We start from the raw sequence: 14,961 nt of genomic DNA on the forward strand, positions 1-14,961 counted from the left end.
GGGAGTGATAAATTAAAACTCGTTGTTTTCGTACCTAAGGCTGAGGCACTGGTTAACTAAACTGGTCAAATAGTCAATGCAATTTTCAGCCGTGATTAAATCGAATCCGGGATACTTTTTAAGCTTAATTTTGTTTATTTCCTTGCCAACTTCTTTCGGGGTCAATTGAATAATAAATTCATTGCACTCAGCCACTTGAAACTTCCAGTTTCTTATACTAAAATAGAAAATACTATAAAACGGCGTACCGGGCGTACATTTTTTTAATTCATATTAAAAAGTATAAAATTTTGATGGGCATTTTTTGAATTGTTGTAAGACCTTTACAAAGCTAAAAACTTTGATCAGCCCCTCTGATACAAAATAAACTAAATTTTTTATAAAACAGTAATTTAAATTAGCTGGTCAACGGATGGTGATTTTATGACTTTGATTTGGAGTATATAGTAGGGTCATTGGGTTTGAAATTAGAAGGAAATTTACATCAGTACTCTCACTGGCTTTGAAAGCGATTAAGAATAGCTTAGAGAAACATGTTATTGTAGAGTTCCCTGATACACATATCGCTCGAGAGTGTTTTGAACTCTACCACCTATAGTCATAAAAAGTTTGATTTTTTTTTGTTTTTCTTGGCATTCATTTGAAGTGCTACTTAATAAGCACCACTATGCTGATATTAAAACCATTTGAGTTAGTTGGAAATGTTTTCTCCATAAATTTTATGGTAACCTCAATAGCTAACTTAAGGTATACGGGCATAAAATCCATATTCAATTGGGCATGATAACCTAGTTTTCAATATAGAAGCAACTAAAATTAATTTATTTCCTCTTATCTTTCACCACTTCTGCCTCATATCGCCATCAATTACAAAACAATACCAATTGTGCATCTAATCACCTCAACGAACACGCAATTCAACGATTTAATAACTACACTAATACGCAACGGAAACGTGGTGATTGTGGGAATTGTGGCACACGACAGGATTAGGCGTCTATATCTCACGCATCGAAGAGAATTCAGTTGCAGAGCGCGCCGGCCTGCGCCCCGGTGATACAATCCTAGAGGTGAATGGTACGCCATTCACTTCAATAAATCACGAGGAGGCGTTAAAAGTGAGTATGATACCGGCTAGCAAATATTATCACCACTAACCTAAAACATATCTATAACCACTCGCTATATAATCGAGTAGTCAGCCAATCAATCAATCGAACTATCATGCCATCAAACAATCGATTGATCATTAAGCATAGACACATACACACATACATACAAAGAAATGCTCAAATACACACTGCATAGCTCATTCTTATAGCAAAAGTTCGCTGAAGTAGATTTGTAGCAAAAATAAGTGCATACATACACACACGCATTTCATGTAAAACTCAGTATATTCATAATCAACCATTTAACAGCTTCAAGTACGCACACATGCGCACATATACATGTATGGTTCTGCATACGGTTTATATGGGTAGCACAATGACAATAGTTTTCGCCATTCATGATGAATTCAATGTACCACTCGCATACATATACACATAAATTATGCACAAAAGTGTTGCCACATTACAGCCATCATCTCGCCATAATACACTTACACTCATGCACACATGAACACATGCACATGTCTATGAATGCCACTTGCCATATTTCATATCTGTATGTATGTACATTTTTGCTATAAATGCAGTCCATTTATACTCCTACATTTTCACATTATCACATACATTCACCCACACTCGCACACACACTAATAACTCATTGCTATCCAGGCTTAGCAAAAGCCATTAAATTATACTAACAATGAAGTTAACGTTGAGGAGCATTGTAAATTTTTTAATGTTGTTGTACAGTTTATTGATTTTTAATGTAATTTCCTTTGCATTTCATACCAACGTCACACACATACACACCCCACGCGCACATGCACACAAGATGTTAATAAAGCCGACGATGAGCAGATGTTGTGATACTCTACATTCAACAGTAATATCAATTGTTGTCGATCAGCTTACACACCCGCCAAACGTTTACCCACTCACAACAATAACTATTCATGCTCATATTCGCCATTCACTTCATTTATGCAGTTCCTATAGATGTACGTATGTAGATTTTGTGTGGATGAAACCATCTCGTCTATTTAACTGAGTCGATTTATAAGTTGCATATCTGTCGGTGGTATTCGACACTTGAGTTGTTGTAGTTGCCACTGCAACTGGAAGGACAATCCGTTATTTGCATGAGTATGTATGTGCGTAGGCATGTGAGTAATAGTGTCGGCTGCTGTATGCAAATACTTTGTGAGCTACCAGGAAAGAATAATTAGATAACAGAAAAGGAAGAATTTGCGTGCAGTTTGCAGCTTAGTTAACGATTTACTGTCGAGGGGGTAAAGTGTTTTGAAGCAAAATTACGAAAATAATATAACTGTCAGCCTAAAGTTGTCTAGTAATGAGAAAAGATGTCAAGGTAAATGATCCACAGGCTTGACAAATTAACTTTTTATTTGATTTAGTAGTAAAATGTTTTAAAAGCCAGGAGCTTTATACAAAACTGAGGTTACACAAAAACTCGGGATTAAAAAATCGAGTCCACTTCCCCATTCATCGCAAAGGAATTGAAATAGAAACTTAAGGATTACAAGTAAATATTTAATTTGTATTCTTCTATTTGAGGGTTGGAAACTTAAAGTTTCTTCCACTTCAAAAACGTTCAAGATGTTGTAGCAGATCTTTGATGAAGTAGGCACCCAAAGTGTTTAAGCAAATGCTGCTGAAGTGACGTCCTTGGCCGGATCTAGTTCCGAGTCGTTCCCAAAATAGTGTTGCAGTTTCTTTAGCAGGTAGCTAAAAGAGTAGTAGTCCCCAGACTACTTTTGGTTGAGTGGCCCGAGTCCATATGTAATTAATTTAAGCATTAAAAAATTAGTACTTTTTCAAAGTGGTTATCCTTTTTCAGCTAACTTTTGAGTATTTGAGTTATTGGTGTTCTTATGCCTATGGAAGTTATTGTTAAAAGTGTAGATGTTGGTGGTGCAGGTATAAATGGTGTTGTAGGTGCAACTATTCCAAGTACCGCTCAACTTGAGTCCACTCCCGTGGACCGATGTTGAGTGGCGATATATACCACCGCCGGCAACGTTAAAATTGGTTGTCAGCTATGTTCCGTTTAGTCCGACTTTTAAGTTCATCTCAAATCTATGGATAAAATCTTACTAAGATACTAAGAATTTCACAATTTCTATGTATGTACAACCGAGCTCCTACCGGGCTTACACTCACCTTTTTCCATTCAATCCCACTTCTTTGCGGAAGTCCAAATGCGTTTAATTTATTGGCCTTTTCATTCCACTAGGCATCAGATGGGAGTTTTTCAGCTCCGAATTCAGGAGCGCCTCTAGCCAGGCGCAAAATTCTCTAATTATATTAACAACTCAAACTGTGTTCTAGTAGTTTTTTAACACTAAAATAAGAACTATTTTTTAAAACAAGACAAAAATTGCTTTCGTTTGAATTTGACATTACTTTTCATTGTTTCACCTACTATTCGTCATAGAATGTTATTACTTACGTTATAGCCACGTTAGAAGCAATTGTATTCGTTTGTTTTTGTATTCGAATTGAGGTTTACAAATGGATGAATGATACGACTCTGACACGAAACGAGCGTTCCATCGCAATAGAGAATGATGGCGCATGTTTCCCTGTAGGAATTGCGAGTCAACTCAAATTTTTTTTTTTTTTTTTTTTTGAAAATTGGAAAAGTAATGAATTACAATCACAATGAATTAAAAAAGCATTAGCGACTAGGCCATCAGCTTTACGAAACATAAGTATTTATATAATAATATTCGTGTATAATTTAGATTTCAAAATACAAATTAATTATTATTATTTCATGTCGTTACTGTGGCAGCTGTTTGCAAAACGAAAGAGTGGAATTATTGCCCAATCATCTTAGATTCCCTGCTTTCGCAAGGCTAAGGTTCAAAGTGTTGGTTCTCCCTCCTTCAGCACTTCTGATAACGTATCAGTAATGACTTTCCGCTGCCCTTGCAATTTTCTCACATTTCCTTTTCACTTTTCCTTGTAACTTTCTTGTTCTTCTCCCGTTATATTTAGCTTTCGAAACGACTAACATTGAGCAGGCAGGGCTAACCTAGGGAACTGACTTTGAGTCAACCTTCCATTTAAAATTTTGTCCTCTTATGACAAATTCTGTTTATCTGCTCAGTTGGAAAATTTGAATATAAAATTCCAAACTTATTTTTCAAACATATTTAGAAATACTACGTTTGAAAGCATTGTAAGGTAAATGAGGATTGAATAAATAAAGTCAAGCTAAAATGAAATCGTTTCCTAATTAATATAATTTTTTTTTTGTAGCTCAATAATTACATTTTATTTTCGTACCTTCCAAATTGGCGTGAATTTTCGGCTTTGTTACAATTAGCGTTTGAAGTAAACCTTGTTAATTTTGTAGATTATTAAACGTGCAATTGTATATGGAAAATGCGGTCACTGGTTTGGGAAAATATATTTAATCATATGCAATTTTCAATTCAAAACAGTAGTGTACTCATAGCAATTTTTCACAAGCAATAAATGCAAATATTTAAAATTTATTTATTAAAAAGTGTATCGCCTACATGCATACTTAGGCATATACACATGTACATACGTACACATTGTGTGTGAGTGAATGCACTCGTATATAAGTGAATCATTTGTTATTGAAGTGCAGATATTTTCAAAGTGCATTCACACACAAAATCAAGAAAAAGACTTGAAAAACGGCGTGATAATAATAAAGCGCTGGTGTCAGACACCATTCATGCAACATAAATTTGAGTCGTGAACGCAAAAAACCGCATGCGAATTTGATGCGCCGTTTGCACACACAGAGCGCTCAGTTACATTTGAATGCAATTTGCATACATATTTACACATGAGTAAATACCTACATCCATGGCAATACAAGTGGCCACATTCCCACGTACAAATTTACACTTACTTATATATGTACGACTTGAAATATGCAGTTTGAGGTGCGATCGAACGCATTGAAGAAGAAAACAAAAATACGCCATGAATTCAAACAGTTTTTCCAAAATTTAATTTTCATTTCATTTAAAGCTACGGATAATACCGGAAATACGAGAGTTATTTTGCTTGCATCGCCTTTCCAATAAATTGCCCAATCATGAATTACAATAATTTGTATGCGCACTGCAAAATGATTGAGAGAAACTGATAAAAGGACTACTTCCTGTATGTCAGCTATCCTCAAGCTAGTGCAAAATGGAGGCAAAAAGATTTGGTTGGATTCGACTGTTGCCCCATATTTTACTAGTATTACAGAGGCATAAGATTTGTGGAACAACATCATGACGCACACCACAAAAAGGAGGAGGAGCCTGACCAAACACCCAAAAAAAGGGTGTACGCGCCAATTATATAGATATATAGAGGCATAAATGTAAGTATGAGTGCATCTAAGGGCCAGTTTGAAACTAACGCAAAACAAATGTGAAGTCTATAAACAGCTATGAACATGAAAATAGCAGTGCACTTACAAAAATAATTTGAAGTCATGCTTTTTATTCCTAATCATACAAAAGAAAATTTCAGTACCAAATATCTACGAAGGGTTATGAGATTTCAGATGTATAGAGTTTATCTGAATAAATATGGCAACTACTTAAATAACGGTTTCTTATTGGCGTCGCTATGTTTTTAAGTGCAACATTGAAATAACAGTGCCTTCAGGTTTTTAAGGTTATACAAGAAATATTAAGGGAGGGGTCTAGGGTTTGAGCATTTTTTTTAATGAATTTTTGAGACTTTGCTTTAGAGATATGAATAGTGAAAATGTATTTAAACTTTTTGTACATTATAAAGCATCATTTCAACAATATTGTACTAAATTTTTGTAAGAAAATATCGGGAAATAAGCCGGTGAGGTAACTTTTCCGAAAACGCCTTTTCCAAAAGGTGATTTGCGGTGACTATCGTATCTAGCTGTAGAATCACCTGAAATAAAAAAAACAGAATTTTTTGGTTAAATTATCACCAAAACCTCCCCCCCACTGGCTCCGATTTTTTTTTTTTTTTTTTTTCATTTTTACGTTGCCAGCGCGTTTTTGAAGCAAAAAGTGCGATTTTCACTGATTTTTTCGCTGTATAAGTTCCACCGCCCTTAATGTAAAACAAAAAAGTGAAAAATCTCTCAGTGGGGGGGGAGGTATTTTATATATAGAAGTTGTATACCAAATTTGAAAAGGATCGGTTAAATATTGTTGAAGTGCTAATAGTCACGGACTTTGAAAAAGTGGTTTCGAGAAAAACGCGTTTGAAAAAAACGCTCCGCTCCAAACGCTCGCAGCTGTCGCAGAGGAGTGGGGACAGAAACGTCTATAACTCCAAAAGTTTTGCTCCAATTGAGCTGAAATTTTGGGACAATATTTTTGAGATGATTTACTATAAGAAAAAGCTATTTCCAAAAAATCGATTTTTTAAAAGTCAAACCCTAGACCCCTCCCTTAATAAAACTGTGCGCAGATTTAGAGGAAAGCACGTTTTTATTGTTTATTTATATGTTTTCTAAATTTTGATGAGTGTCATGCACATATTTCTTCGAGCGAAACGTTGCACCACTGAGCAACGAAAGCAGATTCAGAAATTGAAAAATCTTACAAAGAAATATAAAATATACTTTCATGACTGATTACAAATGCAATCAAATTTGTGGAAAAGCCGGGAAAAAAAGGAGGCAATCGAGAAAATGCCTACAAGACGATCGCAGTAAAAGTAAGGTGCTCCAAAGAGGCTCCTATGGAATCAGCCATACAAATTAAAAAAAGAAGTTCACGTAAATGTGTCTGACATGACTGTACGTAGAAGACTACGGAAAGTTGGATTAGCAGGTCGTAGCTCACGAAAAAAGCCACTCGCCACACCAAAACATTCGGCAAAACGATTGAAATTTGCAAGAAAAAATGCTAGCTGAAAAACTGACATAATATTTTGAGGGCTGCCGAGTCGAAAATAGTTTTTTATGCTGGTACGAGTTCAAGGAAATATATTACACGTCCACCTGGCATCGAGAATCAGCTAAAATACAGTTTAAAAAGCATTAAATATGGCGGCTCAAAACTAAGGTATGGAGATGTTTCTCATATTTTGGCGCAGACCTCATACACAAAATTGATGGCATAATTCGCACCAATATTGATGTGGAAATAATGCATAATGTTATGTTGCCGTATTGCAGAGAAGAAATGCCAGTAGAATGGGTCTACCGGCAGGATAAAGATCCTAAACGGAAAATCTGTGGGAAGACTTCAAAAAGGCTGTACACAATGACAAACTGAGTAATAATCAAAAACTTTGAGAAATTTGGTGAATTCTTTGCCTAATTCTGCCCCGCCGTTGTGCTGCCGTAATACAAAATTTGTGAAATTCAATTAAATATTAGTTTCAACTTTGTATGTACTTGTAAATTTTGTCAAAGCAGATTTCCTTTAATTGTTTTACAAACTTGGTCAGAATGCATACATACAGGACCACTACTATTTTAATGTTAACCCTGAATGTCTACCTTTATTATCAAACGTTTTTCGTTTTATAACTGATTTTTATATGTGTCCAGTTAAAGAAGAGAATAATATTTCAAAACGATAATAAAAACTTTTTAGTCACATCGTAGATACAATTTTTTTGTAAAAATCTAACATTTTTCTGTTGCAGCTATTTTCGTGTTAGCAATTGTAGATATAGTTAGTTGAAATAACCTTGCGCATACTGTGTCAGGCCTATTACTACTTCTAAAGAGACTAGTTCGTCAATACTCTTGTGACAATGTGACTTCCTGCTTGGTATTTAGAGGCGCCGAACATTATCAGCAAAATATAAACGTGCAAATATTCACAGAAGTACTCATTATTTTTTAGTTAAGCAATGACGCGCTTACATACCTATACAGCTATATACATATGTACGCGTACATGTATGTATGTATGCATAATTGTATTGTAGTTTATTTTCCGCGGAATCAGGTTAACTGTTTAACCAAAAAATTGGCAGCAGCTGACCGAAGTTGTTCAAAATGTCGACCAACGAAAGCCCGATTGCCACGCCAAAAATATGAAAAAAAGAAATAAATGCCATTTGTGTGCTAATTACGGGCCAACGTTTCATAATATATATCGATGATGGTCATAATTAGTTTATATGCATATTTTATAAAAAAGAAAATATGCGAAAAATGGAGGTCAAACGATAAATCTTTGCCAAGCTGAGCGCCGGTGGCTTGTAAGGTTGAAAGTTTTTCCAATATTTAACTTAATAATTTTATTGATAATATAGGGAAAATATTTGTTGCTGTGATATTTCTTAAATAAGGGCATTTATTAAACAGGAACACAAAAAACGTCTTAGCGAATGAATTTGTACAATTTTTATTCGTTTTTTATTACCCACGGATTAGGATGCAATAGGTGCAGTCTGCCTAAAAGCTTTTCATTTATTTCTTGTGTTGACCGGCGCCAGTAGGCCTAGTCCTTCTCCACCTGATCTTTCCAACGCAGGAGGCCTTCCTATTCCTCTGCTACCACCAGCTCGTACCGCATCGAATACTTTTAAAGCCGGAGGGTTTGTTTTCATTCGACATGACCCAGCCAACGTAGCCGCTGAATCTTTGTTCGCTGCGCTACGTCTATACCGCAGTAAAGCTTATACAGCTCATTGTTCTATCAATTTATTTACACTCATTAATTTTCATATTAGTTAAAAAATCAAAGCAATATTAAATATATACACTTCTGGCTTCATTCCTCAAAATTATAGAGGCAGTTAAGCATTATTTAGGCTTTCACTAAATTTAGCAGCAAGTAGTCTTTAGTATGTAGTTTTTGTGTAATAAATCACCATTACTAAATGCAAAAATGTTCTTAAAAGCTTTCGAAAAATCAAAAAAAAAAAATCATTTCATTGTCCACATTCCAGTCATTCACCAAAGTAGTCATACATCCCATTTGCCACAATATTTATATATTTTATTAAAATTACTGATATTAATAATATGTATTCAAATAACAAAACCAACCAATTTCCCTGCGAAAATTCCAAATTCGCTAATTTTTTATTCAAATGAGTTAAATTTTAATTGACTAAACGATTGGCCATGTGACACAATTTCCTTCGACACTTCTAATACACAATGAGAAAAAATTGGCAATAGATTAGTTTTCATTTGTTTATCAATGTCTATTTGATTCAGTTCTCTGATTTCTATTCGATCTTAACAAATTTTCGTTCTATTAGTTCAATTTTAAAGCTTTAGTTCTGTTCTCTTTGCAATTTTCGTTAACAAAGATTAGTTTATGGTTCACATGGTTGCAATACAGTATTACTAATAGTACTCGTACAGCATAAGTGATATCACAATTTTAAATTTTGCACTAAGAATAGCACTTACCTGACCTAACTGTGTATTCGTTTTCTAAATGGCCTGCACCAAGCATAAAATGTCAAAAAATTTGTTTTTTGAAAGCTTAAGTAAACTTAGCGCTATTCGTCGATAATCATAAAAACTAGAATACTTTTTAAAACTTTACAAACTAAAAAACATAAAAAGTAAGTACCAAAGTATTAGCCAATCAGGTCAAGAGCCGGCAAACTTATCAGCTATACGTTCCTATAACTTCAATAACTATCAGCAACAGGTGACGGTCGATATTTATGGGAACTCCTTCTCGCTAACTAAAGGTCACCGCAAGATATGTATTTTCTGCCTGATAACTCGAAGCACTAGCGTAGGGTATTTGACCCTCAGACTCTCAAATTACAATCTGCAGATATCTCATCTCTACTGAAATTTTTCAGTGCTGTGAGCCTGAAAGTTATAATTTTTTATTAAAAATCTTAGGTTTAACGTAAGAAATTTTGACATGTTTTCTATCTAGTAGCAGTTTCAAAGATTTCGTCTTCTTGCAAATAGTGAGCCGAACCAAATGTTTATCAATCCATCTGGTCAAAATCTGTCGAATAAAATACTGACTTTTTTCTTGGTCTCGCACTGAATAGAAACGCAACTAACTCCTCAACGGAGTTGTAAAGCACAACCAATTACTCTTAATCTGAATCTATTGCTAGAGAAACGCTTTCCGGAAATTTAATATTTTTCGAATTTATAAATAGTACAACTTTTCTAATTTTGTTTTCTATAAAATTTTTATAAGTATTACAATTCTTATAAAAAGCTAAAGCTTTTGTAATTTTTTTCGATAACAAGTTTTCAAACAAACAAAACTTTTAAAAAAAAAAATATTTTTTCTCTATTGCTACGTACTTGTATTAAATAATGCATAACACAAAGGTATATAAAGATTTATTGAGTCGAAATGTGGGCATTCTTAAGTACCCGAGTTCCTAAAATTGCCGCCTTCGCACTACAGCACTGCACTGTGTTACTTTCCAACTCAGACACTAACACCAATACATAGTTTAAGTACATATAAACAAATAGACCGACGGCACGGCACAATCACTAAACCAACCACAGGCGCTTAAAGCTATTTTACAATTGAGTTTTTTACGTATTTTTATTATATTTAGTTTCCTTGTCCTTTGCCGTTTAGTTGATTGATTTGACATAGTTTCCTTGAATCCTTGCTTTTGTGTGTTCTTCGTTTTATTTTTATTTCCTTCTACATAATTTAATTCTACTTGATATTTTTGATTGAATTCGGGGTTGTGTTTTTTCATTTTCGTTTATTCGTTTATTCGTCTGTGCTCCTCCTTCTCTTTTCTCTTTTGTCTCTTCTATTGCCAAATTTTTTCTTAACGCAGAGATGTGTGCAGATATTGAAATCATCACGTCAAATCAGTATGACGGTACGTTCGCCACCGACGCTAAACTCCCACGCGCCATTACATGGCTTCGGTCCACCTTCATCACGGGATCCCATGTATGCATCGATGGCGCCACTACTACCACAATCGGCGGCCGGCTTACCGCCCGGAGCGACGATGATTGGTGGGGGCGGTTTGCCATTTCGTCAGACATGTTCCTGGATGGACCGACATGGTCGTCCCGCATCGCCACCCATGGAGTATGGCGGACGGCATACTGAGCGTCGAGAAAGGTTAGTTGATAGAGACATACTATTCTAAATATTATCGCATTCAAAGCTCAACATATTTACCCACTGCATTTGGTTGTTTAGAATACGACGCGTAGAGCTGCTCATTGAACCGGGGCAATCGTTGGGTCTGATGATACGCGGCGGCGTTGAGTATGGCCTCGGCATCTTCGTCACCGGCGTTGATAAGGACAGTGTCGCTGACCGAGCTGGCCTCATGGTCGGCGACGAGATACTCGAGGTCAATGGTCAGTCATTTCTTGACGTGACCCACGATGAAGCGGTCAGTCAGTTGAAATACCATAAACGTATGTCGCTTGTGATACGCGATGTCGGTAAAGTGCCACACTCCTGTACATCCATTGAAATGGAGCCTTGGGACGCGTATAGTCCGACGGGGACGAGGTGAGATGTTTAAGCTCCTTAAATTGAAAAATGAAATTTTAACTATTTAACTATTTAATTTTACAGAGCACGTCGAAAAGGTCAAGTAACAGCAATGGTCGAGGAGAAGGCACGCTCTCTTCTGCCACGACATCAATTTGCAAGTCTCTCGTACTATATTGCTGAATATGCTGCGAGAGCGATGACCATAGATGCCTTTGTTGCCGTCTTATTAGAAATGTTAGACACATACGAGAAAGTAAGTACACACGATGGAATAAAAGGGTCGGAGTCAGGGTTAAAAGAATTGAGAAGGTGTGGCCAATAACAAACCGTCATACGGCTCTCAGCTAATTTGGATTTGTTTACAAAAGAACTAAAATTGTGTTAGTGATATGCGACTGAGCAACGACTGATTGGACGAGTGTGTGAATACATGTGTCATGGCAGCCGAAGTTCTCTCACAATTTAGTTCTTCACCATAGTTATTGGCCAAACCTTGTAAATTTATTCTTCTTGGCTCGGAGTCATTGTTGGGATAAAGTCGAATTTTAAAATCGCAATGACAATGACTTGTACTTCTGGCATAAAACCAATATTGATTTTGGAATATTTTCTTATTTGAATTTTTTCATGTTTTTGCAGCATACGTTGGTGACGGAACTACGCGAACTCATATACCCAGAGGATCGTGCGAGATACGATGAGCTTGTTTATCGTAGAGAACGTGATCCGTATAGCGTTGAGAGGCACAGGGTGAGTGAATATTCCTCTGTACTAACTTATCGCAAATAATTATCAAATTTTGCGCCTAAGACAATAATTGATGGCTCAAACTTGATGCTGTTAGCTTTTAATAGCACGGACTTTATTGAAATATAACAAGTCAGGGAACTACAGGCAAAGTGTGCTGAAAAATAGAAATTAAGGGATCAGAATCAAGGGCTTTTTTAAGGCAGGTCAACTTGTTTATACTTTGCCTGAAGTGCGGCTGATATTTTATATCACTCAATTCGATTGAAAAGTTAGTTACTTGATCGATGTATGAAAAATTATATAAAACCAAAACCAATTTTTTCTAAATAAAAGTTTTTGTGTTGGCAATTGAATCTATTGGGGAAATGCATCAGCACTGTTGATCAGATAGTTGTGTTTAATGGCAGTCAGTTTTCTTAGGGTTTCTATTCTAATCTAACTCCTTATACATGCAGGTCTGGTAGTTTACTTATCAGAGTAGCTTAAATATATTTTTACATAATTTTTCTCTCTTTCCCCTCTCTTTATTGTTCTGTACAGCGTAAAGGAGAACCCGCACGTGATTTACCGGTAAGCTTTTTAGAAGATTTATTCTACGACACAGACACTATTTACTATTAGAAACCTCATCAAAGTCTATAAGTGTTTTCTGCTAACTATACGAAAAGAATAAACAAAAAAATTAACTTAAATATTTTTATACTCTCAGCGTTCGTAATACTATTACCTTATTAGCCCGTATACTAAAACTACACTAACAAATATACAGTGGCGGATAAAATTATTCACACGAAAGGAAAAACAAGCAAAATGCACGTGTTTACTGAAATTTATGATTAAAAAATAACATAAACCGAGGATAGGTTTATTCCACATAAAAATATAATTAGTATAAAATAATGTCGTCTTCTCATTTAACGAAGACAAATTTGTGCACACAATTGGTTTCATGGAAAATATAACTTAAAAAAAAGATTAATACTTAGTGGGGACTCCTTTTTATTTGATAATTTGCCCTCATCTTTCAAAAATGAAGTAAATTTCTGAAAGGTTACCCGGATGGATATTAGTAAAACCAGAATCAGGCGCAATTGTTCATACAAAAATGATTACTTTTTAATGTTATTAAATTTACTAATATAAATATTTTCTACTAGCATAGTATTAGTAAAATATTAAAATCGAGAATTTGCAAGTAGTACTATGTTCGAATAATTTTGTCCGCCTCTGTAAATGCCACTAAAATATATATTTGCTTTTCAATAATTTATCAACACTAATTTCTATATGTGTGTCATTTAACAAAAGGCATGTTACCTATAATTGTTGTTGTAATCTAACTGATGTATTAGTAAAAATATATATATATATGTATAACCGATATTCAACAGATGAAAATAATTAACTAAAATATTTTACGTTTAAAAGTGTTACACCTCGTTCATGATTTTTCTCCCATTGTAACGAATCTGCCAACTACTCTAACTCAATTTAAGCATACATTTTATTGTTGTTGTTTAAAATGATAAAACAATTAATAATTTTGTAGTTCTGATTGCTTTATTGTTAGTCTTTACATACAAAATACAAAAACAAAAATAAACTTCACCTTTAAACAGTAATCAAACTAAAAACTACTTCAAAGACAATAATAAAGACAAATCAATATAGAATACACAGAAAAACTAAAAAACTGAAGAAATATAATTTAATTTTAATTACAATGTACACAACAGTATACACTTATTATCACAACAAATACTTACATAGCAAAATGTGCATAATTTTTTCTTAGCATTTTTGTTAAAACTCTCTATTAGTTTTAAAGCTCCTTAACTCTACCAAATGTACTATTTTAATAACATATACTAAAGCCAGCGCTTATCAGCTGATCACAGCTCAAATTGTCAAAATGCTAATTAAGCGCTGAAAATTAAGATGCATTAATTTTGAAGGAAAAGCGAAAAAAGTTTATGAAAAATAACAATAAAACAAAACCACAAGCCGATAATACACGTTATAATTATATACATACATACATAAATATATTCAATAAAGCTTTGCAAATTTAAAGACGCCAACAATGAGTTTGAACAGTCCTTGAAGAAAGTATATTATTTAGTATTTAAACGATCATATTACACACACACCATTTAACCTTCCATGTAGACATTCGATAAAGAGTACAAAATGTTCACCTGAGTAACGAATGAGCACTTGCATACAACCAGTGCACCAACAATTTCAACAATGTCTGTGTAGTGATAATTGCATCCAGGCCACTCAACAGTGCGTAATTATTCGAATGTCAATTTTTATGTTCCATTTCGAGTTCAGTAAATGTAAATGCGTAAAAATATTTGCAATTTTTTAAATTTGTCTTAAATTCAAAATTGAAATCCTAAGTGAAATATGTAACGATCTCATTATTTCAAGGCATTCATATTGCACTACTTCAATTTTCATGACTAAAGTCTTAAGCAATGTTTACTCAATATGTGTATTTGTATTGAAAATACTTTTCGGAATATCGCTTTCCACTTCTGATGCTTTTAAAGGCTTTTCTACTTATGCAGGCCTTATTCATGAAGCACATAAATAAATGTTTTCTGCACAAAAGAATTGCAAGCGGCAGAGTAGTGGGCGGGCAAAAAGAAAATTAATCC

At 34.6% G+C, this 14,961-nt stretch overlaps 1 protein-coding gene across 1 annotated transcript in view; it reads left to right on the top strand.

Moving 5' to 3' along the window:
- The window catches only part of LOC129240124 (disks large homolog 5-like), a 48,085-nt gene extending 34,699 nt beyond the window's left edge, over positions 1-13,386 (top strand). The window contains exons 4-9 of the mRNA XM_054875658.1: positions 988-1,118; positions 10,863-11,158; positions 11,240-11,560; positions 11,627-11,798; positions 12,185-12,295; positions 12,836-13,386. Of these exons, the coding sequence (XP_054731633.1) occupies positions 988-1,118; positions 10,863-11,158; positions 11,240-11,560; positions 11,627-11,798; positions 12,185-12,295; positions 12,836-12,916 (1,112 nt within the window). The 3' untranslated portion in view covers positions 12,917-13,386. The remainder of the gene's footprint in view (positions 1-987; positions 1,119-10,862; positions 11,159-11,239; positions 11,561-11,626; positions 11,799-12,184; positions 12,296-12,835) is intronic.
- Positions 13,387-14,961: the final 1,575 nt, after the last annotated feature.

The sequence above is a fragment of the Anastrepha obliqua genome, chromosome 3 (assembly GCF_027943255.1).
Source record: "Anastrepha obliqua isolate idAnaObli1 chromosome 3, idAnaObli1_1.0, whole genome shotgun sequence".
Classification (NCBI taxonomy): domain Eukaryota; kingdom Metazoa; phylum Arthropoda; class Insecta; order Diptera; family Tephritidae; genus Anastrepha; species Anastrepha obliqua.